Raw genomic sequence first — 27,294 nt, 5'->3', positions numbered from 1 at the left:
GTGCATTTGGGCAATCTTAGTCTTTAAGTAGGGCTGGGCGATATGAACCAAAATTCATATCTCGATATTTTTTAGCAGGATGGCGATATAAGATATATATATCTCGATATTTTTTTAAAGCCATAAGGTACGAACAAAAAGAGAGTTCTTAGTCAAAGCTGTGTCCCAGATGTCACACAGGCACTTTTATTAACATACATAGATGTACATGAAAAAAACTACTCAAAAATAAATTATGAGCATTTATTATATAATAAAAGTGCTCCATAAATAAAACAAAACTGTTGTTTTTGTGCATAACAAAGAGCTCACAATTGTGCAGTCAAAATGTAAACTAAAAGACGCTGAGCATAATAACAGAGACAGATTTCACAGTTCGTGACTGACAGCCTGGAGTTTGAAATCTGCTTCATAACCGTGTCTCTTACAGGTGCCATTTATGGTCCTTATACACACACACAATACGGTAATATTACGCTGAAGCACAGTACGTATCACTTCGCGAGGCTCCTCGGTAGCCGTAATGCTCCGACTATCCATCAAGCCGGTGCAGCTCCGTAGCTTAGCAAAGTCGTACTAAAACATTTTTGACCCTGAACAACTAGAATTCATACATAAGGCGCACTGTCGATTTTTGAGAAAATGAAAGGATTTCAGGCCGTGCATGGCGTTAGCGTGGTTAGCTCGTTAGCGTGGTTAGCTCATTAACACATTGACGCCATCCAGCCCCACGCACGGGGCGATGCGCAGTAACTCGTTAACGGAGATTTGCCGTGCCCATCTTGTCGCTGCCTGCAGGTGAAGCAATGTGGGAGGAGGGGGAGTTGTGTTCAGTGAAGGAGAGGTGAGGTCGAGTAACGTTGCGTAAAGACAAAAGTGGACGAAAGAGAGGCAAACTTGTGGCTCCACAACTATAATTATAACGTAACATAGACTATATCGATATAAAAGATATTGTCACATCTTACATCTCGTATAAAAATATATCGATATTTTTAAAAAACTCGATATATCGCCCAGCCCTATCTTTAAGTGAACATGCCCCTGTGACTGGCTAGCACCTCATGGAGTGGGTGGGAGGCATTTTGCAGCATTGTCCTTATCTTGGAAACCATGAAACAGCATAGAGGATGGCATTGATCACACAGACTCAAAGAATATCCTGAGCATGGTCCGATGTTAAAAGACCTCAGCTACCTTGGCTCTGGCCTGTCCTGCACTGTGCAGTGATGCTTTTTTACCAGTCCAGTTTATTGTTTATCAAACTTACCTCATACAAACACTTTTTTCCATGCTTTTTTGCTCAAGTGCTTTCAGTCTGACATTCACACACATACATACACTGATAGATGCATCGGAGAGCAACTTGGGGTTAGTATGTGACCAAAGAATAGTTGGTCCTGGAGACTGAAGCAGCAACAACAACCTTCCAATTACTAGATGACCTGCTCTACCTCCTACAGCCATCCTGTGTGACTGTTGATTTATCCTTTAAGCAAAGCACAACAATGAAACCTTTTCAAAATTTGTTTGATTTTCTGTGTCAGAACCAATGTGTACCCAAGTGCCCATAAGTGATCGATGCATGGCTTTGGACGATCACTGCCTGCCTGCATGGTGAGGAGAACAGATTGTCTCTGTTATATAGGTCATTTAGCACAGGCCAATGTGTGTGTCCAGGACATACATGCAGTTTGCACACACTGACACACACAATACTGCAACTCCAAGAAGATGATGAAAATTATCCCTCTTGTTGTCTTAGTCATTACAGCAATGCCAGGGTCAAACACAGCAATCCAGAGTCTGTTGAATCAGCTGTAATTGCTCCTAGAGCAGGGCGATATGACCAAAAATATTTATCACCATACATTATAACTGACGATATAATTGACACTAGACAAAATACTTTACAACTCCACAACTTTATTAGTGCAAAAAAAACCAACCCATCAATGTATTTTCACTTAAACAAGCAGCTGTTTTTTAAGTGCATTAAAGTTATATAAAAATGTAACACTGCAAATGCAAATTCCTCGCTGACAGTTTAACCAAAAGGCATTTCCAGTGGAAACTGGCCGACATATCCTCAGCATAACCATGTATAATATCCACAAAACTTAAAAAGAGGTTATACACACACAATATGGTAATATTATGTTGAAGCACAGTACGTATCACTCCACGAGGCTCCGCCTACGATAGCCGTAATGCTCCGACAATCCATCAAGCGGTGCGGCTTCGTAGCTTAGCAAAGTCGTACTAAAGCATTTGACAGATTTTCGAGCGCCGTGCACATAAAATCGTTTCGAGGTCAGTAAACACAACCAGAATTCATACATAAGGCACACGGGATTATAAGGGGCACTGACGATTTTCAGAAAAGTCAAAGGATTGATTTCAAGTGTGCCGTATTTTCCAAAAAACACGGTAATAACGACGGCCTGCTAGCATGCTCTACCAAAAATAGTGCTTTGTTGTAGAGCAGGGTGATATGGCCAAAAATATTTATCACGATACATATTTGAAAATTTGTGATAACGATATAACTGATGATATAATTGATGCGGAAAAAAATACAACTCCACAACTTTATTAGCGCAAAAAACAAACAAACATCCATTTATTTTCACTTAAACAAGAAGCTGTTTATGTGCATTAAAGTTATAAATATTTAACAGTGCAAATGCAAATTCCTTGCTGAAAGTTTAACCAAAAGGCATTTCCAGTAGAAATGGGCTGACATATCCTGAAGTTAAAAAGAGGTGCTTTGCAACATTAAACCGCCTCACGGTGCGGAATGACGAGGATTTATTGGAGCGGGTGAATGAACAAAGCAGGAACGGCAAGACTGACTAACTGACTGAATAACTGAATACAAACGGGAACGACAATACTGGCAACATCAACATCAATGACACGACAAAGAACTGGTGAAACCAAGGAACTTAAATACACAGGTCGAATGATGACAATGATTGGAAACAGATGAGTACAGGGCTGAACATAATCTGACTAATGACACAAGAGACAAGCTGACATGGGAAAAAACAGGAAATGAGAACATTAATGTGGCAAACTAAACTGAACATCAACAAACTGAAATCACTCAACGACCCAGGAACCTTGACAGTACCCCCCTTCAAAGGCCGGCACCCGATGGCCGAAAGAAAAAAAAAAAAACAGAACAAAGTTGGCGGACGGGGTCCAGGACGGAGGGACAGAGTCCGAAACAAAACAGTTCGGGGGGGTGGCCACGCGGCCTGCGGCTGAGCCAAAGCAGTTCTGGTGGGCGGCCACGCTGGTGGCAATGGCGACTACTGAGCAGGTCCGGTGGGCGGCCGCAAGGAAGATGGCGGCGAAAAATATCTTGATGATAAAAATATTCTCTAGAATGACAAGACGAAAGTTGAACTTTTTGGGAGGTTTGTTCCTGTTGCATTCAGCATAACACTAACACAACATTTTATAAAAACAATCATCATACTAGCGGTCAAACATGGTGGTGGTAGTGTAATAGTCTGGGGCTGTTTTCCTGCTCCAGAACCTGAATCATTTGTTGTAATTAATGGAAACATGAATCCTGCTCTCTAACAGAAAATCCTGAAGGAAAATGTGGTTAAAGGAATTCAGCAGAGTGGGCCAAATTCCTTTCACAGTGATATAAAAGACACATTTCCTGTTATTGCAACTGCTTGATAACCCCACAACCAGTTATAAGGTGTAGTGGGCAATTACATTTTCCTGGTAACATTTTTAGTTCCAGGTGTTTTTTATTTGACTTTGTTTTCTTTGCCTAATGTTAAAATTTGTTGATCTGAAAAATGTAAGCGTGACACATATGCAAAAACAGAAGACATCAGGAAGGGGCAAATTTATTTTTCCATGAAATTCTCATTACTTGCTTACATTCATAGTAACCAGTTCCAGGCTGTGCTGTTTCAGATAAACAGTGGGTAGTCGTCAAGTTGTGCAAGTGCCAAAATTTGGATTGGGACATTTGTCCTTAATCATCGTTCTAGCAAAAAAATTTATTTTGCTTGAACTTGGCAAAGCTCTAACACAAATAACACTAAAATCTTGTGCATTTGAAACAGGTTCCTGCCACTGTAAGATAGCTAGCATTAGCATTAGCACTGATGAGAATTAATTGGTGTCTCTTTTGATTATCATGTACAGAGATGGGCAGTAACGCGTTACTGTAATCTGATTACTTTTTTCAAGTAACGAGTAAAGTAAGGGATTACTATTGCAAAAACGGTAATTAGATTACCGTTACTTTCCCGTAGGAACGCTGCGTTACTGCGTTACTAAAACCGTGATTTTTTGCCGTGAGTCCCAGATGAGGGCTCACCCAGCAGCCGCGGAGCAGAAGCCAGGGGGAGTTGCAGTGACGCGCCCGTGAGCTCCGCCGGCAGCCAGCTGTGCCTGAGTGACCGAGCCCCAGGCCGAGAGGCCGGGGGCACCCCACCCCCCCACAGGGGCCAGAGCGAGCCCCAGGCTCCAGGCCCCGACAAGCAGCCACCAAGGAGTGAGCCGCTGTATACCTGGACGCCCATCCAGACACAAAGAACCACCAACGCACCGATACCTGAGGGAGTCCGCCACTGGCAGGGGGAGTGGTGGGGGGAGATAGGCCTGCATATCTTGGAGGGCCTGAGATGTCCCCAGAGAGGTGGCGTCTGACACCCAACCTGACATATAGACACAGACATACACAAAAAGAACCGGCCCAATGAGCTGAATGACTTCCGACCGGTGGCACTGACGTCACATCTTATGAAGACTCTAGAGCGGCTCTTCCTCAACCTCCTCCGACCACAGGTACAACATGCCCAGGACCCACTACAGTTTGCATACAAGGCGGGTGTCGGAGTGGAGGATGCCATCCTGTACCTCCTACACAGAGCCCACTCACACCTGGATGGGGGAAAAGGCACGGTCAGGATCCTGTTTCTTGACTTTTCCAGTGCCTTTAATACCATCCGGCCCTGTATGCTTCAAGAAAAACTGAACAGGATGGAGGTGGACCCCTGCCTGGTGGCTTGGATCTCCGACTACCTCACCGACAGACCACAGTACGTCAGGCTGAAGGACATCACGTCTGACACAGTGGTCAGCAGCACAGGAGCACCACAGGGAACTGTGCTGTCCCCTCTTCTCTTCACCCTGTACACCTCTGACTTCTGCTACAACTCTGAATTATGCCACATTCAGAAGTTTGCAGACGACACAGCCATCATGGGGTGTATCTGGGATGATCAGGAAGAGGAGTACAGAAGTCTGGTGAGGAACTTTGTCGCATGGAGTCACACAAACCACCTGCAACTCAACACCTCAAAGACTAAGGAACTGGTTGTGGACTTCGGGAGGTCTAGAGCAGGTCCACTGCCGGTTCAGATAGAGGGGGAGGAGGTGGAGGTGGTCAACAAGTACAAGTACCTCGGGCTGTGGGTGGACAATAAACTGGACTGGTCATGCAACACAGAGCACCTGTATAAAAAAGCCCAAAGCCGACTGTACTTCCTCAGGAGGCTGAGGTCTTTTAACATCTGCAGGAAGCTCCTGAGGATGTTTTACCAGTCGGTGGTTGCTGGAGTACTTTTCTATGCTGTGGTGTGCTGGGGGAGCAGCACAGCAAAGAGGGACTCATCCAGGCTGGAGAAACTGATCAGGAGGGCTAGCTCTGTGGTCGGCATGAAGCTGGACACTCTGGTGACAGTGGCAGAGAAAAGGACATTAAAGAAACTGATGGACAATGCTGGGCATCCTCTGCACACGGCCATTAACAACCAGAAGAGTCTGTTCAGTGACAGGTTGCTTCTCCCAAAGACAAGAATAACAGACTTAAAAACTCCTTTGTCCCACACGCCATCAAACTGTTTAACTCCTCTCTGGAGGGGAGAGGGAGGGGAAACAGGAGGACAAAGGAGGGGGGAACAACTAAGCTGTAGTGCCTCTTCACCTCACTGTGCAATACCTTTTGTGCAATACTTTTGTAAATAGTCAACGGTGCAATAGACTCAATACTTGAAATGTGCAATTCACTTGTATTTTTATTTTTATTCCTATTTATTCTATTTATCCCCTTCGTATATTTTATTTATATTGTCTCTGTATTTATATATATGTGTGTGTGTATAACTCTGTAACTTCTGTCGGTGCTGTGCTTTTTTGGAAATCGAATTTCCCAGAGGAACCCACCCGAGGGATTAATAAAGTTCTATCTTATCTTATCTCTTATCTTATCTTATACAGGCACACACAGATACAAACATCCATTCCCACCCTCATGCTCTCATATGCACTTACTCCACACTCAACCAACGTGGAGACAGACATAAAGAGACGCTGCACACACGATCACACTCCCCAAGCGTACTCTATACCCCAGGTCTAGGTACCCTTGCCCCTGGAGGGGGAACTGCACCCAGACCCAGGTGGTGTTACCCTTTTCCCTGCAGTGGGGGGAGGCATGAATGTCTAAGTTGTGAGATAAAATTAAGGCACAGGCAGCCAGTAGGGGACGGGGGTGCCTACCCTGCACCCTGGTGACATACCTTTACCCCAAGGCCCTGCATGTGTGGGTGATTGTGGTGGAGCGGGAAGGATTTCTCTCCAGCTGTGACAGACTGTTTGTCTTTTAAAATCTCACTTTTTTACCCAGGAGTGATACTGTACTGTGCTCTGGCATCTTTCTAGGGTTTGTTTTAATATACAAGCGACGGCCAAATTTAAAGATGAGTGCTGTCTGCTTCTTTAGTACTTGATACTCAAGAAGTAGCTACTCAGTTTGTTCCATGTTCTTTATTTGTGAAGTATTTATAATTTCCATAGAGTAACTTCACACACTTACTTTAGTTTCTGTGTCATAGCTTAGCTTAAACGAATTAACATTTACACAAAATCGCGATTTTCTATAAAATATTTATTTTACACATAATATTTCACAAAACTTCTCTAGCATTTCCACAGACACAATAACAGCAGAACACTTTTGCTTGCATAGTCACTGTGTTTATTTAGGATGATTCCCATTGAACACTATAGTACAGTACAATCTGTATATTGTGTGGTCTGCAGTGCCGCTGCAGGGGAGGCAGATGCACCTAAGCGCCATATGCAATCACGCCTCGCAAGCATAAAGAGGCTGGCGGCTGGAAAGCTGAGGTGGAGGCGTCCGGGGGACCGGCTTGGCCTGAGCCGGAGGTTGAAGCACCAGAGGGACATGATCAGCCTGACCCGGTGGAGGTCGAAGCACGCCAGAAACCTACTTGGCTGGAGCTGGCGGTCAGAGCAAGGGAGAGCCCTCCGCAGATAAAGCCTGGGGTCACCGTGCCAGAGTCCAGCATGCTTTCGGGACCTGCCCCATCTCCACCAGAGGCCAGCATGCAGTGGGGTCCTGCACACCGCCTGCCTTTCATGGCACCTGTGAGCCCCAGCTCACGTCCACACCTGCTGTGTGGGTCTGCCGGAGGTTTCTTCCTGTTAAAAGCGAGTTTTTCCTTCCCACTGTCACCAAAGTGCTGCTCATAAGGGGTCATATGATTGTTGGGTTTTTCTCTGTATGTATTATCCTAGGGTCACCTTACAATATAAAGCACCTTGGGGCGACTGTTGCTGTGATTTGGCGCTGTGTAAGTAAAATTGAATTGAATTGAAACATTGAGCAAAGGCTGTGAATACTTTTGTGCATGTTATATTTTTATTTTTTTTATTTTTAATAAATTTGCAATAATTTTAAGCAAACCTTTTTCACCTTGTCATGCCCTTGGCCTTCAATTTGAAGATGGTACTAGCCTTCCCTCTAAATAATGCTGCAACTTCATTTTGAAGAACTCTAGCTTGAAGTTGCCTTATGGCACAGGCCCTGTCAAATGTGGCATGCTTAGAGCAGACGCTGTCTGATCGCTGTAGCAGGGTCCATGCTCACAGGTGCTACTAAATAGGCACCAATCAGGCACCTGATTGTCAGGGTGTCAGAACAGGGTGCATTCAACTCTGCTGTTTAACCCATCCATCCATCCATCCATTCGCTTCTGCATCTCCTTTTCAGTGTTGCGGGGGGCGCTGGAGCCTATCCCAGCTGTCACAGGGCGCGAGGCGGGGCATACCCTGGACAGGTCGCCAGTCTGTCGCAGGCTGTTTAACCCACAGATGAATTATCTTTACAAATGCAGCACCATTTCAGGGGAAAGAAACAGGCTTTCCAATGGTTTAAGATTTGTTGCCAAGAAGAATTGTTACAACAAATAAATAACTGAGTGAACACAAATTTTCTTACTTTTGGTGGTAAGTTTATATATGTCTGTCCTTCTGTATTGGACACTTTTTAATAGTGTACTTGTCTACCCTCAGAAGAATGTTTTCTGTCTAACATTCACACTCACACCTGAAGAACACATCGTAGAGCAACCTGGGGTTATGCCCAAGTTATTCCTGGGCATGCAGACTGGAGCAGCCAGGTATCAAAACACTAACCTTCTGATTAGTAGGTGGGGTGCGCTGCCTACTGAGCTGCAGTCACCCCTGTACTGTTAACATGATAACATTCCAACCATGGAAGCTACTGAAGCCATACTGGTGTGTAGCTGACACCAGAATGGAAGCAAAGTCAGATTAAGTGGTATCATCCCATTGCAGTGTTGTGTCTAATTTTTCATGCACAAAAAAAGGTCTATTTTTAATAGAGTTCACAGTTAATACTCTCACTCAGATTTCTGGCAGTCTGTTTGATGAATGCTTCAGTAATAACATTAGATATGAAATGCCAAACACAAATGAACAGATCCCCCTAAGTAATAACACAGGAAGCCATTTAAACTTGGCAAGGCAGAGAGATTGATGTCATGTCACACTCTCCATTTTGCTGACAGGCCTCTGCAGACAGCTGTCAATGTCTGTGATTAAAAAGGAAATATAGGGCTTGACAATGAAACACTCACCAAGACACTTCAGAGTAATCAAATAAAGAAGGAAACCTGCACCCAGACACCTAAGTTATATTATACAGGGTGTATGTATTTTACAGTAGAGATAGCAGGTTGGAACGGAGGAACGCTTAGGCTGCTGCCGCCACGACCCGGCCTCGGATAAAGCGGATGAAGATGGATGGATGGATAGCAGGTTGTTCTGTTGATATAATTATAAAGTTGATAGTATTTTGTGTGATGGAAAATCACCCTAACTCAGTGAAGGACAGGCATACACATTCAGCAGGTAAAATAAGTATTGAAAAAGCTGAAATTTATTTAATACTGCGTACAAAAACAGCTTCAAGACCCCTCCTGTATGAAGAAACTAGTCGCATGCACTGCTCAGGTGTGAATTCGGCCCATTCTTCCACACAAACAGTCAGTAGGCCTCTTCTATGAGATCTGACTGTTAGTTCTTTCCATAGATTTTCAGTTGGATTCAGGTCAAGAAATTTTCTTTCTTGGAAACCAATTCAGAGTTTTCTTGCCTGTGTGTTCGGGATCATTGTCTTGCCGAACCATCCCGATTTCAACTTCATAATCCTGGAAGATGGCATCAGATTTTGATCAAGACCGTCTCTGTACATGTCAGTGCCGTTTCTTAAAAAAACAGCCCCTTACCATGTTGTTCCCACCTCCAGACTTCACTGTTCATATGATGTTTTTGGAGTGATATGCAGCACCTTTTGTTCTCCAAACATGGTGTGTATTATGCCATCCAAAGAGTTCAAGTTTGGCCCGTCTGACCAGACTATGTTAAACAGGCCATTGTGGTTGAGTCCATTACTATTGTTCTCTTTGAAACAATGGTACCTGCTGATTTCAGGAGAACTGTGAAGAGCTACCTTTCTGTAGCTCCCTACAAGTGGTCCTTGGATCTCACACAACTCTTCTGATAATTCTTGTCACTCTGTCTGAAATCTCCTGGAGAGCACCTGGTTGTGGCCAGGTTATGGTGACATTTATTTAATTTGAAATAATCCAAATTCAATTTATCATTCTGCAGTGGATGAGTTAGAAGTAAAATTTGTTGTTAATATCCCAAAACGTTGATTCTGTTCATCTGGAAGTAGGTTTTTCAGTCGAGAAACGTTTCAAGAAAGCTCCAGCCGATCCAGGACAGAAGAACAACTGCCGACTAAGCGAAAACCCACAGTGATCCCTTATGTGTCAGGAATATTGGAATAGTTAAGACACGTTTTCTCTAAAAAAAAAAAAGCCCAAAACACGCCGCACCAAAAACTGGTCCACCCCAAGGATCGGGTCCCCGACACAAACAGAGTAACATAGTGTACGCTGTTAAGTGCAGGAGGATTACCAGGATTTATACATCGAGGAAACCAAACAACCTCTGGTGAAGCGGATGGCACAACACAAAAGAGCTACCTCGTCAGGCCAGGACTCTGCAGTCTATTTACACCTACAGGCCAGTGGACACTCTTTCAATGATGAGGATGTAACATCCTGGACAGGGAGGAACGCTGGTTTGTGGGCGGAGTCAAGGAGGCCATTTACATGAAACGGGAAAGACCATCTCTGAATCGAGGAGGGGGCCTAAGGGTACATCTGTCACCATCTTACAATGCTGTGATTGCAGCCATTCCCCAACTCTCTGTGAAAGGTACTCATGGACATTGATCAGTGGTTGTTGATCAAAAATGTCTTCATTTATCCAGTCATAGAAAAGAACTGCACAACATAGCCTAGCAAAACACCACTCTACTATGCAAATATTTTATACTCAAAGTTGGAAAGCATGAGATTTTTAAAGTCCTGATTAATTTAAAAAAAAAAAAGATGAAGAATAATGAAAGAGAGAGAAATAGAACTGTTTGGTCCATCGTGTGTGTGCGTGGTTAATAGAAAGTACAGTTAGACCCTTGGAGGCTAACAGATGTGTGTCAGGGGTTGCTGAGTGGATGTGGAGAGAAGGACTCAAACGCAGGACTCACGGTGACGATGCAGGGTGTCCCCTGCTCAGACACCAGCCTTACTAGCCCAAGCTGCAGCTTTATCCCCCTCACTAGCTCAGTCTTTAGCTCAGCATTTAGCCGTACCAACCTCAGCTCAGCCATTAGCCTCACCGACCCCTGTTTATCCATTAGCCTCCTCAGTCCAATCAGTTCACCCTCCTGCTCCCGTCCAGCCTGTAGTCCAGCCCGCTCCCGTCCAGCCTGTTCCTGCCCAGTCCCCTGTAGTCCAGTCTCCTCCTGCCCACCGGACCCGTCTCGTCTCGACTGCCGCCGCCTTCCTCGCGGCCGCCCACCTGAAATGTCTCGTCTCGGCCACGGGCCACGTGGCCGCCCACCTGAACTGTTTTTGTTTCGGACTCCGTCCCTCCGTCCTGGGCCCCCTCCGCCCACCCTGTTCTGGTTTTTCTTTCTTTTGGCCGTCGGGTGCCGGCCTTTGAAGGGGGGGTACTGTCAGGGTTTCTGGGTCGTTGACCCAGCATTTTCAGTTCATGTCCACTGTTTATCCTCTGTACGTTCCACTTCCTGTTTTGTGTTACGTTATTGTGAGGGAGGAATGACGAAAACAGGAGATGGCTGGCTGGCTGGCTGGCTGGCTGGCTGGCTGGCTGGCTGACTGAATGAACGGCTGACTGATCTGGACTTGGAAGGCAAACATGGGGCATAGACAGCAGTGACAACATCAATGACGCAACGCCGACCAGGAGAGAACTGAGGACTTAAATATACTGGCTGAACAATGACTGATAGGTGACAGGTGAGTGAGCAGCTGAACACAATTGAACTAACGATGCATGGAATAAGAACTAGAACATAATGCACACAGAGTAACGTAACACAAAACAGGAAGTGGAACGTACAGAGGATAAACAGTGGACATGAACTGAAAATGCTGGGTCAACGACCCAGAAACCCTGACATGCGAGAGTGAAGCTAAACACAGACACGCCTCCTCTCATCTATACGAGTTTGTTTCTCTCTTTCTCTCTACCCATCATTTTCCTGTCTGATCCAAGGGTGATGGTGGCACCAAAACAAGGCCATAATTAGATATTAACATACATATGTTACACGGTTGTTGTCCAGGAAACAGCTCCAGTGTGTATGGGTGCTCAAATATCTTTAGGCTGTCCTCATTTAAGTAACTGGATTCGAAAAAAACAGACTTCTACATTTATTAAAACAAAATACAGTTTAACAGTTTAAAAGAGGTGTGTGAGGGCAGGGTTGGCAACATTTCTGGCTGAAGCCATTCAGATTTGGATCTGTAAGACATGCTACCCAGTCTAGCTCTGCTTAGTATATAGGAAGTCATCCCAGTCAGGAGTACAGCTATTTGACAAAATACATTTTGCAAATGCTTAAGTGACTAAACAGTAAAGTAATGTGTGTCCGTTTTCTGTGGTGGAGTTGTTCCACCTACAGAGCTGCAGGCTGTTGGTGGTATTTCTGCAGACAGAGCATCAGCTCTGGCTAACGGTGCCAGAGGCTCCTCACCTTTGTCCTCCTAAAATGTCAAGTGATTTCTCACACACTTCGAGACTGCACATTTCAAATCAGTTCCCTATAGTATGGTGGTGCACTGCTTAGTATTGTGTGTCGGGGCGCGGTCAGCGGCGCAGCTGCGGTGGAGGAGGACGCACTTGAGCGGCATCCACTCGCCAGCTTAAACGTCTGTACTGGGTCTTGAGCTTTGTTGTTGTTGTTGGTGTGTGTTTGGCTGGTGCCTGAAAAGCTGCAGCCGCGTGTGAACAAGCAACCGTAATGAAGAAAGTATGCCGAAGAGCGGTGAGATGTGGTCGGGTCGTGGATTTGTTACATACTGTCACCTCAGAGAAAGAGGGGTCATGATTCAAGCTCTAGCTGGGGCTGGTTGTGAGGAGTTTGTATATTCTACTTGTACCTCTGAGGTACCCTAGCTTCTTCAACAGTCCAATTATAATCCTATACACTATACATTTATTTAGTACTGACTGAACTGAACTGTAACCAAAGAGCACAAAGTCTGCCAAGGAAATATCTCTTCTTACATCACTACACCACCAGCAGCCTGAACCGTTGACACAAGGCAGGATAGGTCCATACTTTCATAGTGATTATGCCCATTTCTGACCCTACCATTCCACTGTTGTACCAGAAAGGGTAGCCTCAGTTTCTTGTTGTTGACTGACACGAGTTGTACACTGTTTGGTCTTCTGTTGCTGTCGCTCATCTGTTTAAGATGCTGTTCCGCATGCATTAGTTTTAACACGTGGTTATTTGAGTTCAGGTCTGGCTATTCCCCTCTGACTTCTGGGATCAGTCCGGCATCTTTGCACACAGAACTGCTGCTCGCTGGATCTTTTCTCTTTTTCAGACCGTTCTTTGTAAACTCTGAAGTTGGTATGTAGGAAAATCTGAGTAGCTAAGCCGTTTCTGGAATACTCAGACCAGCATGTCGAACAGCAAAAACTATGTTCGATTATTTAAATCACGTTTATTTAAATAACCTTTTCTCAGTTTTGAACTTCAGGAGACATTTTGACCAGGTCAGCCATTCCTAAATACATTGGATTAAAGGAATGTTCTGACCTACCTCTGGTTCTCACCCCTAGTATGTTGAAGCATTTTAAGACCACATTGTTTTCACACCCTTCTGCAATTAATCCGTTCCAGTTTGTATACTAGTCAAATTGACTGGAAATATGGTGTCTTAGAAAGATGATGTCTAACCAAATACTTACTTTAGACTGCATACTTCGTCCTCCAGTAACACTATAAAGAATCTTGGAATATGTTTTAACCAGGCTGCTTCCTACAGTGTGCAACTGTAAGCACTGCCTTTATTCATTTGAGCAGCTCCCAGTTTGGATTTGGGAGGCAGGCTTAATGTTTACTTCTTCACTCAACTTATTACACACTCTGTGTGTTTTATACACCACCACTGTGTTTAATTATTAGTCATAATTTAACTCTTAGCCTGTCTTCCACCCCTCACCCACAACCCTCCTTAAGCCTGGTTCTGGAGGCGTTGCCATTGGGGGTCATGTGATTGTTAGGTTTAAAATCTCCAGGTTCTTTACCTTACAGTAGAAAGTCCCTTTAGATAATTGCTGTTGTGAACTGCTGCTGTATGAATCACAGATTGTAAAGGTTTCTGAATATTTGTAACAGAAATACAGTGAATTCCTCAGATGGTTTCAATATCATCAGCTGTGTTAAATGTTCAGATTGCTGACCTAGCACTGGTGTAATGATTAAAAATAATGTGGCTTTACAGTCTGTTGTAACTCAGTCAGCAGGCCATATGATATATTATTTACAGCAATTCCTCTGAAGCCCAGATGGTTAGGAGGAAGGGAAGGACAGAAGCTCCAGGCTGTGTCACTCCACTTGATTCTTTCTCTTCAGTTGTGATTAGAGACGGTAAAGCTCGATGTTCACTTCTTTTGTCTGGTTTATGGTTAAATAAGAACAATTGTTGGCCCACCAGAGCAATGTTTCTGAGCTTGTTTCTCTTTGCCCTGCAAATTAGTAGCTGCAGTGGGCTTCACAGGTTCAGATAAGAACCCTGTGCTCAACAATTCATTTTTGAAACATTACATTCTTGACAAGTTTGATCTGTTTTAACCATTGTAACCAGTCCACTGTCTTACATAAAAATACTGGCTAAGTAGCAGCTGATGACACTGAAATGTACTGAATCTGTCATGATCCTGGGCCATGTTGGCCCAGCATTCTTAGTTTTCATGTATTTTTGTATTTTGTTCTTTATTTAGGCCATGGTTCCTGGGTTGCTCTGTTAAGTTGTTCCTTATTTTATTTCCTCCTTGTGACTTTTACCCCCTGTGTGCCCCTCTGTATCTGTGAGCCCTCCCCTCCCCTCCTTGTGTTTTATTCCATGTTTCCCCAGCCCGCTATGCCTGTGCTCTCCTGTCTCTCTCCTCCTGTCTGCACCTCTGTGTACTTCCTGTTTTACTTTGACAGTGTCCCGTCAGTGTTGTGTTACTCCTGCCCTGTCTCGTTATGATTATCTGTGTCAGCTGTGTTACCCGTGTGCTCCCACTTCCCTCGTTAACCCTCTGTGTATTTATGTGCATGTCTCCCTCAGTTCGGTGTCTCGTTGTCAATGTCTCCTCCCCGAACCTGTGTGTTTTTATGTGTTCCCTCGGTCCTCAGTTAGCATTCCCAGTTTAGTTCTGTTTCTTTGTGAAGCCTGCAATAACAACCCGTTCTCACTCCCAAAGCGTAACATTTTACGCTAGGTGACAAATCGTCACCATATTACGTTTTCGGCTACCCACCACGTTCCTAAATGACGACCTCGGAAAAAGAGGAAATATGAGAACCGTCTGGACTGAACCTACACATGTTCGCTCTTATTCTTCAAATCGCTTAGAAACACGCTATTTAACATCATTAAAGTCCTGGTTAAGGTCAGGAATAAGGTTATGGTCAGGGCTAGGGATAAGGTTAGGTTTAGGGCTGGAATACAGGGCTGGAACGTCTACTCCCGCGGGAGCGTCATTGCACTGGATTCCAGCCATAACCCGCCGCGTACCATAAGAACGCCGAAGGTCTCCTTTCGCGTTCCTCAGGAACGCCGCGGGACGTGACAAAACGTCGACATGTTACGCCTCGGGAGTGAGAACGCTCTGGCAATAAAGCAGTAATTTTGAGTTCAGCTTTTTGTCTTGCGTTTGGGTCCTCATCTGCCTCCACACAGCCAGTTCATGACAGAATCTGTTATGTAGGAAGAAATGAAAGAGAATTTTGAAGAAAAAAACAAAATTTTCTGTTCCCTACATTGTAGAGGGTGACTTTGCATCCACTAAGCAGTGAAATGAGAGCAGTAAGGGGTTAAACTGAGATTCAGCGGTTGGGTGAACCCTGAGATCAGTTGTAGTGGCTAAACATGGAGAGAAGAACCACAACTTACAATCACTCTAATGTGAGCTCCACGTTAGAGCTGACCTGCTGCTCTCTGTGGATTTACAACACTGAATACAACACGATGTAACAAGATGCTTTTACAAGGCAATTATTATGTCTTTATACTACTTCAGCACACAGAGGAACTGCAGCTGCTGCTGGGCCTTCTGGGGTTGTGGGTCCATGGGGGATGGGAATGATAGCGGAGGCCTTCAGACTGGGGGGAAACGTGACATGACTCAGGGAGAGGTTGAACTGCCAGCTGGTCGTCAAATAATGACGTCCATAGGACCTCTGTGTAAGGGCTATTTATAGTCCAAATTTTATGTATAGGCTCTGTATGGGTAGAGGCCATGTTTTCTGCAGATGATTAGCGAACATCTCCATGATGGCGGTTGCAGCTGCACGGTGGATGTCCCCAGCTTCTCACCGACAGTTTGTAAAATGCATGCACTGACAAAGCGTGTCGAGCACATAGTCTAGGTCATACGTACACACTTGCACAACTTCTCATACTTTCTGTTGCAACGTCTTTCATAGCAGTCTAGCAGTGACAACATTTCCTTTCTCTTCCAAAGCTTTTCACAATAAAACAGGATGCCAGCCTCACTAAAACAAGTGCAAATGCGCTTTTAAACGTAACACATTGTGACCCAGAATGTTATATTTTATATTTTAACATGGATTTACACGTTTTGAATATTTCAACACATTTTAATAAATTTCAGTTTTAACCTGGTTACAAACAAATACGTTGATTAATTAAAATAAATAAACCAATTAAAGAAAAGCAGGAAAATGTAAAATAACAGAACACATTTTTATCTCTCCTCACTCTTCTCTGTTTTCTTCTTCTGTCTTCAGCTCTCCTCTCACTCGTTTCCCGACACCCTTTGCTTGTTACCTCACTTATTTGTTTTATTTGGCCATTACTGTCTGTCTCTACTTCCTCTCCTGTATATCTGTTGTGTTTGGCTGTTTCCTCTTTTTTCTTTTTCTTTTTTTTTCTTTTTTTCAGTAGTACTGTTGTTCTGCCAGCACATCTCTAAATACAGGGAAACAAATAGAAAGACAGATTTAACCTATCAGCTCATATTTACATGCAGTCATAGCTGTCTGCTCGGGTTTCACCACACAGGTTAATAAAATGTTGACAGCATAGGAAGAAAACCTCTGAACACTGTCGAGGAGGGAAATTATTTTACTGCTATTGTTAAATAATTGTCATTGCATTAATAATATAATCTGCAGCATGGATATTGCATTCCAAGGTTTAAACAGTGTCTCTTTCAGAAAGACTGAGTTGCAGGCTGACAGGAAGTTGTATGCAGAAAGAAGCAGGAAGTTATTTTGAGCCGCAGGCTAAGACGAGGCTTTAACAATGTAACAGATAGCTTTAAGAAGGCCTTAAGCAGCTATGACTATTTTATACACAATGCATATCTGTGCTTATTAAAGAGTTGGAGCTCGGTCAATTAATTGGGGGTCGGAAGCTTTGTTCGGCGCGATGTTCGGACAATCTATTGTGCAAGTGACTTGGAGCCATAGAAGGAATCGCAATACATGCTTACAAAACACTTATATCAGGTCATTTTATATTAAGGTTTTAGTAGAGGTTCTTGATTAAAACATTTATTTAGTAGAAGACATACACATAGTCTCAGTGAGCTTCTGGTCTGGTAAAAGGTCAGAAGTGCAACAGGTGAATTGAGAAAGAGCATTTGAGGACGAGACACAGACAGTAGGTGAAGAGGTGACACAAAGAGCATGTGAGGTCAACACACACACACACACACACACACACTTTAAGTTAGATTTATTTAGAGGAGAGGTTAGTTATGTTTGGCTGTAACTGCAAAATTGTCTTGGTAAAAGAGGAACCGTTTCTTGGTGTCTCGGCAAGAAAGAGGAACAAGACAAGAACTGAAAGGTAGACAGGAAGGGCTAGCCATGAAAATAGAAGATGATTTTCTGGGTGAAAAGTCATGATGATGTTGATCTGATCTATGTATAAAATGTGTCTGTGACGCATGAAGGGGCGTCAGTAAACAAACCCTGATGCTATAAAATATCTGTTCATGCTTTGATTAAGTCGAAGACTACTTCCTGTCTGCGTACAGAGTTGTCTTCCCACGCGTGTATTCATTAAAATCATCGTTTGACTTCACCCGGCCGGATCGGTGTGGTTATTCTTCGATCACCTCTTGTACCCTTCCTCAATATTGAATCTTAACATTTGGGGGCTTCGTCCGGTTATTGAGGAGGGAGAGTTGGAGGTTTGGACGGAGAAATCCGGGGTCTTGGGTGGTCTGACGGGCAGACATGAATTCCAGTGGTCTAAGTGAGTGGGCATAAGCCGGCTTATCCAAAAGGTAAGGCACTACCTGTTGAATTATTTCCAAAGTGTGCCAAATTGGACATGATAAAATTTAAGTCTACTCACTGAAGTTACTGGTGGATGTCTGTTTTGATTTTGATGAAAATCTCATGAGTTGAAGCAGTTAGAGTTCTGCTAAGAAGAAATGAAAGTAGTTAAGAGTCTGATAAGAAAAGTTTAAATACTGGGTTGAAGTCCCAAAGAAATTGAGTTAGAGTCTCAAGTAGTTTGGTAGGGAATTGGTTATTGTGTTGGTTAGAGTCCAAATTTGGTCATAAGAGTGGACCTGAGCGGTCATTTTGTGAGTTGGAGTCTCCATTTGACCACTAGGTTGCACCTGCTTCAGTTATACACTTGTTTCGGGTGTTGATTGTTGTTTCAAAGTATTATAAATTATTCTAGAACGGCAGTTCGAGTCTGCTAGGAAGCGCAGAGCCCGGAGGTTACGCTCCCTCCTTGTCGTGGACGCGCGACATTGACCTCTCGGCGAAGAGGGTTAGTTCAGTGTGGTTTAGCTGTGGGGTACAGGGCATCCCGGAATTAAGCTAGGAGTTAGAGTCTCCTTACCGTTTGAAACGGTATCTGCGCTTTTTTGGCCAGCAGAAGTGGACTTCGGGCGTGTAACTTTAACCTAAAACTTCAAAAAAGTTTGGGTTGGTTGACGCTTTTAAATTGAGTTAGGGATTTTAGAAATGAGGCCAGAAACAGTTAAAGTCTTGATACTGGTTAATTGATCGCAAAAAACGGTTATGCTAAATTTGTCGAAATTCGATAGGTGTTAAAAGGTTTAAAATCTGTGCAGTTGTAAATATAAGACGTCTCTGTAATAAAAAAGATCTCTGTGGGTCGAGTCAGCAATGCACTGACTGCCTGCTGCTATTCTTAGATGAAGAGTGTGTGTGCATGCAAATGAGGCAGCTGATGCAGAGCGCATGAGAGGACTATGCTTTTGGTTTTGTGTGTCATTCAGCTCTATAACTATTGTTTGCAAATGTGGATAAATGTCTGCAATTAAAATGCTGGCTTAGTAAATAATAACATTGTAAATATATGAATGGTGACAGCGTTTCAAAATAGAATATAAGAATTGTTTGTGTTTAAAACCAACGTTTAGGTAAAGAAGATTTAAGGTGGATTTGAAGGCATAAACAAAAAATAAAAGGGTTACAGTCTGCAAGGGTTGTTAATTCATGAGCTGACTGGATGCAGAGTAAATGGAGTGGTCATCCTGAGAGGATTGAATGATGCTCTAACTCTGTGGTCAAGTCAGACATAGGCTTTAAGCAACCATGAGCCACTAATAAGCGTGACAAATTAATGAGTATGTGTAAATTGAACTTGTTAAATAGTTTTGATAGAAGTAACTCAATGAGCACGCAATAAAGTGGACTTTTTAGGGGCAGTTTATCACGGACACCATAAAAAGCAACTTAATTAGTAGTTCAATAACAAATTGTAAAGATAACCTTGGTTATTTGATAAGAGAGAGAAAATTCAGGTTACATATAGTGAATAAATAAGGAAATGTTAATCTCTGCGTCATTCCACACTGAAATTTCAATTGTAGGGGATCATTTGGAGGTGAATTGTGTAGGACACGGGGAGACAGAAGAATCTCCCCATGAGTTTTCAGTGTGCATAGAAATTGAGGAGGCTGAACTGGAAGCCTGCCTGGGTCGTTGTTTTTGTTTATTTGAGGGTCTGCTGGAAGTTTGTGAAAACGACCACCTTGATATGTGGGAGCCTTCTCGGGCAGCGATTTTTTGTTAAACCTGTGGCAGGCTGTGCAACATGGAGAAAGCTTTGACATAATGTCATAAAGGTGATTTCTTGGTTTTAGACTTATTAGTACGGGACAAGTTGAGGGACCCTTGAGGGTGTGTTGCTGTAAAGTATATAAGGGACGCGCAGCGCCGTTAATGGGTTTACAATAAATGAAAAAACACTAATCCGAGGAACTATTGGAGAGGTAAGTATACGGAGGTGAGCACGTTGCGCATAAGGGTTGCTGGTGTCATATATTAACACTTTGAGGGCGAATAATTTTGATTGAGTGTCAACGCTTGAGAACGCGAGGACAGCGTCTAAAGTGCTGGGTTAAACTTTGTGTATCACCGAGCAGGGGAAGAGGAGCCAGTGGTTGCGAGAGCAGCGAGACGAAGACTGAAACCGAAAGTTAAGCGTGTCTGGGTGACCTAGACCAAGAAGGTGGAGTCGACCAACGCCATTGGAAGAGGTAAGTCTGTGTTTCAGAGAATGGCTGACAGCTCGGGTGCGACACCTAGTAGGAAAAGGGGATGCAAACCTCTGAAGGATCAGCTCGAACAGCTTAAGAAAGCTGTTCGCTTGGCTTCCCCTGGAGTATTAAAATCAGCAGAGAAAGAGTGCCAAGCGATGGAGGTTGAGGTAAGTAAACCTATTACATCCCAACAGAAAGGGCTGGGTGATAAAATACCTCTGAGCTTGGTGTTAAAAACTGAAGGAGAAGTGTATGGACAAATGCATGAGGCCCTACGTGCGTCCATAGAGGCATTAACGGCATTGGAGGTTATAAAGCAGAGAGTAATGCAGGGAGGGCCAGAAGAGGAGAATGAAGACCGTGCGACGTCATCAGAAGAAGAAGACGATGAGGAGGACGAAGATGGAGGAGCTGAACCCCAACCAAGTACAAGCCTAATTTTGAGGAAAAGAAGTGTGAAGAGAGACCAAGCACAGAGACAGCCCATATTTAAGAGCTCAAAGGGGAAAGGAAAGTTGAGGAAGAGTAGAAGAGTGAGTTTTGAACAAGGAGCTCCTGACCCTGGTTTAAGTCTGCCTCTAATAGCAGGTCCAAAGAACGAACCAGTTTATCGCGCCTATAAGGTGAGAGATTTGGAAGCATTGGTTAAACAACTTCCACCAATAACCAAGGGAGAACATTGGGAAGGAGAAGAATTAGCGCTGGGCGACTTTCGCGCTTTGGCCGGACGTTGTATGCTGGGTGGTGGGTTAGCAGATGTAGAGCAGATAGCTCAAACAACCAGATATGCAAATGACCTGAAATATCATGAGGTGCAGAGTGACTTAGCAGATGCAGTTCGGGAGAAGGACCCAACTCCTAACTCTGGAGCCATTCCAAAAATTATTTGGGATCCCAAAAACACACCCAGAGAGTTTTTAGCTAAAGCAAAGGAACAATGGTTGTTAGAAATAGGAATACATCCGGGGAAGGAGGGTGAAAGTAGAGCGTGGTTTCGTTCGGCGGTGCTGGCAGGGCTGCCCAATCAGGTTGCAGTTGATTTGGAAAAGAACCCAGATTTTGCCGTTGCAGACTCGGTGCAGTGGGAGAGACATGTGACCCACAGACTTCAGCAGGAACAGGATTTGACGAACAAACAAAAGAAAGAGTTAGATGAAGCACAGGCGCAGCTGCTTAGGCTGCAGCTGGGTGAGGCTCGCGAAAAATATAATGCGAAGAAAAAAGAACCGAAAGAACTAAATAAGACTATAATGGTGGCAAGGCCTCAGCCCGATCCTGTGCCTGACTGGCCAGATCAGGATCCGGGTCTCTACCCTGATGACCGTTGGCCCGCCAATGCACCAAGGCAGCGTCAACCCGTAGGGAATTGGGGGACCGGTGGACCGCAGAGAGGGCGTGGTGGATCCGTGAGGGGAGGACAAAGGGCTCGGAATCCAGGGAATCCTAATAATGTGTCTTGGACTGGCTGTTACAGCTGTGGAGCAGAAGGACACTGGTCCCGAGAATGCCCTGAATCGCAGCGAAATTATCAGAGGCGAGGCTATCAACCCCAGGCACGAGGAGGCCCAAGACAAAGAGTTGCTTACAGGGGAGCACATCAAGCTCCAAACCCGAATGCAGCACCAGCCCCCCAGTACCCAGTAGCCGACTGGGGCTGGGAGGGGGAGCAATACTGATGGAGCCCGGAGAAACTGAACAGCGTGGGGACGGCAGAACCTATGCTGTCAATGATGATGATCCAGCATTGACACAGCTGGGAAAACAGACTTTGAAGCACCAATATGTGGTGTCCTGACAGGTGCCTGGAAAATCTCATGGGCAGGGACCTGCTTGTGAAACTGGGATCACCTTCAAAGACTCAATATTTAGTCCAGAACTCTGAACAACCCACTGCCGAAATCTACTGGGGGAGGCTAGTGGAAGAAGGCATTTTGAGACATTATCAGCTATGGAAACCCTGGATAATGAGCCTGGCTGTCTATTCCCCCCCGCGAGATCCTTTCCACGTTACACTCTTTTATGATAGGGAAGATAACGATATCTATCGGGAACAGTTCCAGTCTGATCTTGAGGGACAGATGTGGAATGTGCAAACACATAACATTTATGTTGGACCAGAAGGTGTGGCCGCGGCTGTGAAATTTACTGATGAACAACTGCCTTGGTACAATGTGGGAGAGGATTCAGCCCCTCACATTACATTGGCGGTCCACGAGGGTCATGGGCCAAGAGATCTGGGACCAATGGTCAAGCGGGCGCTGGACAACGCATGCTGGCAAAGCACCCAAATTCCAAATGTCTGGTATGCACCAAAATGTAAAATATATCGCATAACTTGTTTGTCCAACGATGCAGTGATCTTAGAACATAAAGAAATCTCCAGAATACATGGCAGGGAAAGAATGGATCATCCTGATGCAGTAGCTGAGCTCTCAAAATTGCCTGGTACTTTGTGGTCCGCAGGGCCCACAGATGTAGGTTTAGCTAACTGTTCGCCTGTCCTGTTCCAGCTGAAGTCTGACATACCATTTAACAGACCATAATAGAAGCACAAAACTGAAGACCAATAGTGGTTCACATGTATTGACCTAGCGAATGCATTCTTTTGTCTCCCACTGCACGAGTCACTCAGAGACATTTTCTCATTCACATACAGAGGCCGCAAATTTAGGTACACACGCCTACCACAAGGCTTTGCACTCTCACCAGGAATTTTTAATCAGGTGTTGAAAGAGGCATTGTCCCCATGTCAACTGCCAGGGGGCTGTACATTAATAGAGTATGTTGATGATCTTCTTATTGCAGCCCCGTCAGCAGCGGCCTGTACGGTAGCATTGCTCGTGGTGTTGAACAGATTGGCGGAGTGTGGCTTCAAAGTGAGCAAAGAAAAACTGCAGTTGGTCCGGCCAGAGGTAACATTCCTGGGCCGGGTGATCGCACACAGATCAGTGGGGTTAATGAACACACACAGAGACCAAATTCTGACACATCCAAAACCAAGAACTGTGAAGGAGTTGCTTTCCTTTCTTGGCTTGACAGGTTACAGTAGGCAGTTCATTCCGAACTATGCGGGTAAAACGGCCCCTTTAAGGGACCTGATCAAGAAAGTTGGTGTTCGAAATCTGAAGGCTGAATTGCCTTGGACGCCGGACACAGAGACAGCGTTCATTTCACTAAAACAGGATTTGTCAAGAGCCACAGATCTGGCCACACCTAACTATGATGAGGCATTTTATCTTGATGTTTCAGAAACAAAGGGAGTTGTGAATGGTGTGTTGTTTCAGAAAAAAGGGGGAGGTAGGGATGTACTTATGTATGTCAGCATAAGATTAAATTCAACAGAAGCAAGGCATCCCACATGCACACAACACGCAGCAGGAGTAGCAAAGATAATTCAGAAAACAGCACATATAGTGAGGGAACACCCACTGAAAGTGCTTACTACACACAGTGTAGTGGCCTATGTGAACTCACAGGTATTCACAATGACTCCACTGACGCAACAAAGGTTGAGCAAAATTTTAGAGGCGCCAAATTTGATATTCACACATGAAGGAATAAATATGGCAGACCTAATGGGGTCAGGAGAACCACATGACTGTATTAAGAAAGCCCAAGTTGAAGGAAAAATCGAGGGACAACAGTCGGCCCAGAGAGCTGAAGTGATAGCCCTAACTCGAGCCCTGAGGTTGGCTAAAAACATGAGAGTGAACATCTACACTGACTCAGCATATGCGTTTGGAGCAGCTCATGTGGAACTGGCTCAGTGGAAGAGAGCCGGGTTCAGAACGGCCACTAATGCACCCATCTGTCACAAAAAGGCCCTGGAGGACCCAGACGAGGTAAGTATTATAAAATGCAAAGGCCACTCACAAGCAGACAGTATGGTGGCAAGAGGAAATCAGAAAGCTGACGAAGCCGCAAAGGAAGCAGCGGGCTACAAAGGACAGAGACAACTGGTGCAGGTAACCCCAGAAGAGGAGGTTAGCACTAACAGCATGGAAGAAGTTAGACAGGCTCAGGAGGAGACATCCCCAGAGGAAAAGGGGGTGTGGGAAAACGAAGGAGCCTGGCAAGATGGCGGTTTGTGGAGGGGGCCAGATGGGCGTCCCGCTTTAACGGCCAAAATGGCGGAACAAAAGGTGAATGAGGCTCACGGGCTTGGTCACGTGGGAGTGAAACAGATGGAGAGAAATTTGTGCCGATGGTGGCATCCTGATTTGAGAAGGATGATACTGGAAAAGGCCAGAACGTGCCTAATTTGTGGGGCACACAACCCAAAGCCAGCAGTAAAACCTGAAGCATGAACAATGTAACAGATAGCTTTAAGAAGGCCTTAAGCAGCTATGACTATTTTATACACAATGCATATCTGTGCTTATTAAAGAGTTGGAGCTCGGTCAATTAATTGGGGGTCGGAAGCTTTGTTCGGCGCGATGTTCGGACAATCTATTGTGCAAGTGACTTGGAGCCATAGAAGGAATCGCAATACATGCTTACAAAACACTTATATCAGGTCATTTTATATTAAGGTTTTAGTAGAGGTTCTTGATTAAAACATTTATTTAGTAGAAGACATACACATAGTCTCAGTGAGCTTCTGGTCTGGTAAAAGGTCAGAAGTGCAACAGGTGAATTGAGAAAGAGCATTTGAGGACGAGACACAGACAGTAGGTGAAGAGGTGACACAAAGAGCATGTGAGGTCAACACACACACACACACACACACACACTTTAAGTTAGATTTATTTAGAGGAGAGGTTAGTTATGTTTGGCTGTAACTGCAAAATTGTCTTGGTAAAAGAGGAACCGTTTCTTGGTGTCTCGGCAAGAAAGAGGAACAAGACAAGAACTGAAAGGTAGACAGGAAGGGCTAGCCATGAAAATAGAAGATGATTTTCTGGGTGAAAAGTCATGATGATGTTGATCTGATCTATGTATAAAATGTGTCTGTGACGCATGAAGGGGCGTCAGTAAACAAACCCTGATGCTATAAAATATCTGTTCATGCTTTGATTAAGTCGAAGACTACTTCCTGTCTGCGTACAGAGTTGTCTTCCCACGCGTGTATTCATTAAAATCATCGTTTGACTTCACCCGGCCGGATCGGTGTGGTTATTCTTCGATCACCTCTTGTACCCTTCCTCAATATTGAATCTTAACAACACTAACAGAAAATCCAAAATAAAGACATCAAGAAGTAGGAAAGCAGACATCTGCACAGTATGACACAACAAAGCACACCACCAACCTGAGGATGCATTCAGTGCATTCTGATTTGAAGGGTTCCTAAGTGAGAGGCGTGCCGCAGAAGTATCTGCGTGGTGGCCAGAATAAGATCTGTTCGAATTCTCGAAATTCTAAAGAAAGTTTCAAAGTTTTCATCCTATAGAGGATACTCTGGACCATCCTGAAAGGAGAGGAGAAAACGCCATCCCATAATTCATTGCAACGGAATAAGCAAAGTGGTGCAGAATGTGTAAATGTTCATTGTAACTGCATTTTCTGTTCATGACATAACCTGCTGATATTATTTTTAACAGCAGCCTGTTAAACTCACAGCTGAACATCACACAGCTGGAATCAAAACTACTTCCTGTTGAGTTGTTACTGCACGAAGAACACAGAAGGCTTTATCAGCCTAAGATCATGATCTATATTAACTGTTAAAGGTATGCTAAGGTTAATCAGTGTTCATTTGTAATGTCCTTAGGATGAGTTTTTACTTCAGTGCAGTTCAACTCGGATAAATGATGAATGGAGGGAATTTTGTGCAGCCACAGAGTCACACAGCAGCTAAATTTAAGAAAATAAGGTTAATTTTATATTCCATGGGAAAGATTTAATATGATAGGCAAATTACTGTGATGTCACAATTGCAGGATGTGATTTACGTGGCTCAAAATCCTGAGCATGATGGAGAACGCTGCTAACCAAAGTAATCCAGAGTGAGCTCAGGTTACGCACGTCTTTCTCTCTGCAAACAGCGAGGCAACTCAGATAAATGAGATGAGGCTGAAGGAAAATCAATATGCTTTTAATATAAGTAACAACTTCTGATAGAAACGACTGAGTAAAGGGTTATTAGGACATCGGGCACAGAGCAAGATTCATCAGGTAGCGTTTCTTTACAAGCTCTTGCACCCTGTAAACATGAAATGTGTGTGGAACAGCTGAATAATGTTTTTACATTATTGTCAGATTACAAGCCATCTCAGTTACTATGTTACTGTGCTGTGTGCAACATTCAGGCTTGGACCTGACGCAGTAACAGTTGTATTTGTTACACATGCAGCAGAGGGAATACACTGGCTGTGTGCTGAGAAAATGACTTTTCTGCTTTGTTTCATGAAAGCAGCATTACTGAGGAACAGTAAGTGGACTCACCTCGAAACACTCAGAGTGCCAAAGTTTCGGTTTTTGAGCCATCCACGCAAAGTGTGATTATGCACTTGTTCCAATAACATCTTCCCTTCTTGCTAATAGGACAGTTTATTTTCAACTATCAAAAACACAAGAGGCATAAAACTTGGATTTCATGCGATTTGCAGTAAATTGTGTCTTACAGACTTTGTCATTTACATGTGTGTGACTCATTTAAATGATAGTGAAACTTACAAATACATATGTCACATATGTTCACAACTGTCAGTCGCCAAACTAATACTGTGCCTCTTTAATAAATCCAGCATTTTTTTTTTACATCTAAAGCAGGTTTTGTGCTGCTGTCGACTTTAGCAAATAAGGCCCTAAGTGTTCCTTCTTCTTTCAAATTCCAGCGATATTTTTCACAGACAATGGAGACACAACATGTGGTGAAGT

General features: G+C 44.1%; 2 protein-coding genes across 3 annotated transcripts in view; both read left to right on the top strand.

The window, feature by feature from the left end:
- Positions 1–27,294, top strand: part of plppr5b (phospholipid phosphatase related 5b) — a 140,853-nt gene that overhangs the window by 66,526 nt on the left and 47,033 nt on the right. The window lies entirely within an intron of this gene.
- On the top strand, positions 11,858–25,568 carry LOC147321403 (uncharacterized). Its single transcript, XM_086305325.1, has one exon. It carries the CDS (start codon positions 20,490–20,492, stop codon positions 22,146–22,148), a length of 1,659 nt encoding a protein of 552 aa, XP_086161451.1. The 5' UTR covers positions 11,858–20,489; the 3' UTR covers positions 22,149–25,568.

The sequence above is a fragment of the Aulonocara sp. 'chitande type north' Nkhata Bay genome, linkage group LG9 (genome assembly GCF_057382095.1).
Source record: "Aulonocara sp. 'chitande type north' Nkhata Bay isolate Kocher_YH1m ecotype deep benthic linkage group LG9, A_spYH_male_GT1.1, whole genome shotgun sequence".
Taxonomy (NCBI): domain Eukaryota; kingdom Metazoa; phylum Chordata; class Actinopteri; order Cichliformes; family Cichlidae; genus Aulonocara; species Aulonocara sp. 'chitande type north' Nkhata Bay.
Note: the sequence above shows the minus strand (reverse complement) of the source record. Positions and strands in the feature narration are given on the sequence as shown.

Excerpts from the sequence above, each read along its gene's own strand:
- LOC147321403 (XM_086305325.1), top strand. The coding sequence starts at position 20,490 with ATGGCTGACAGCTCGGGTGCGACACCTAGTAGGAAAAGGGGATGCAAA.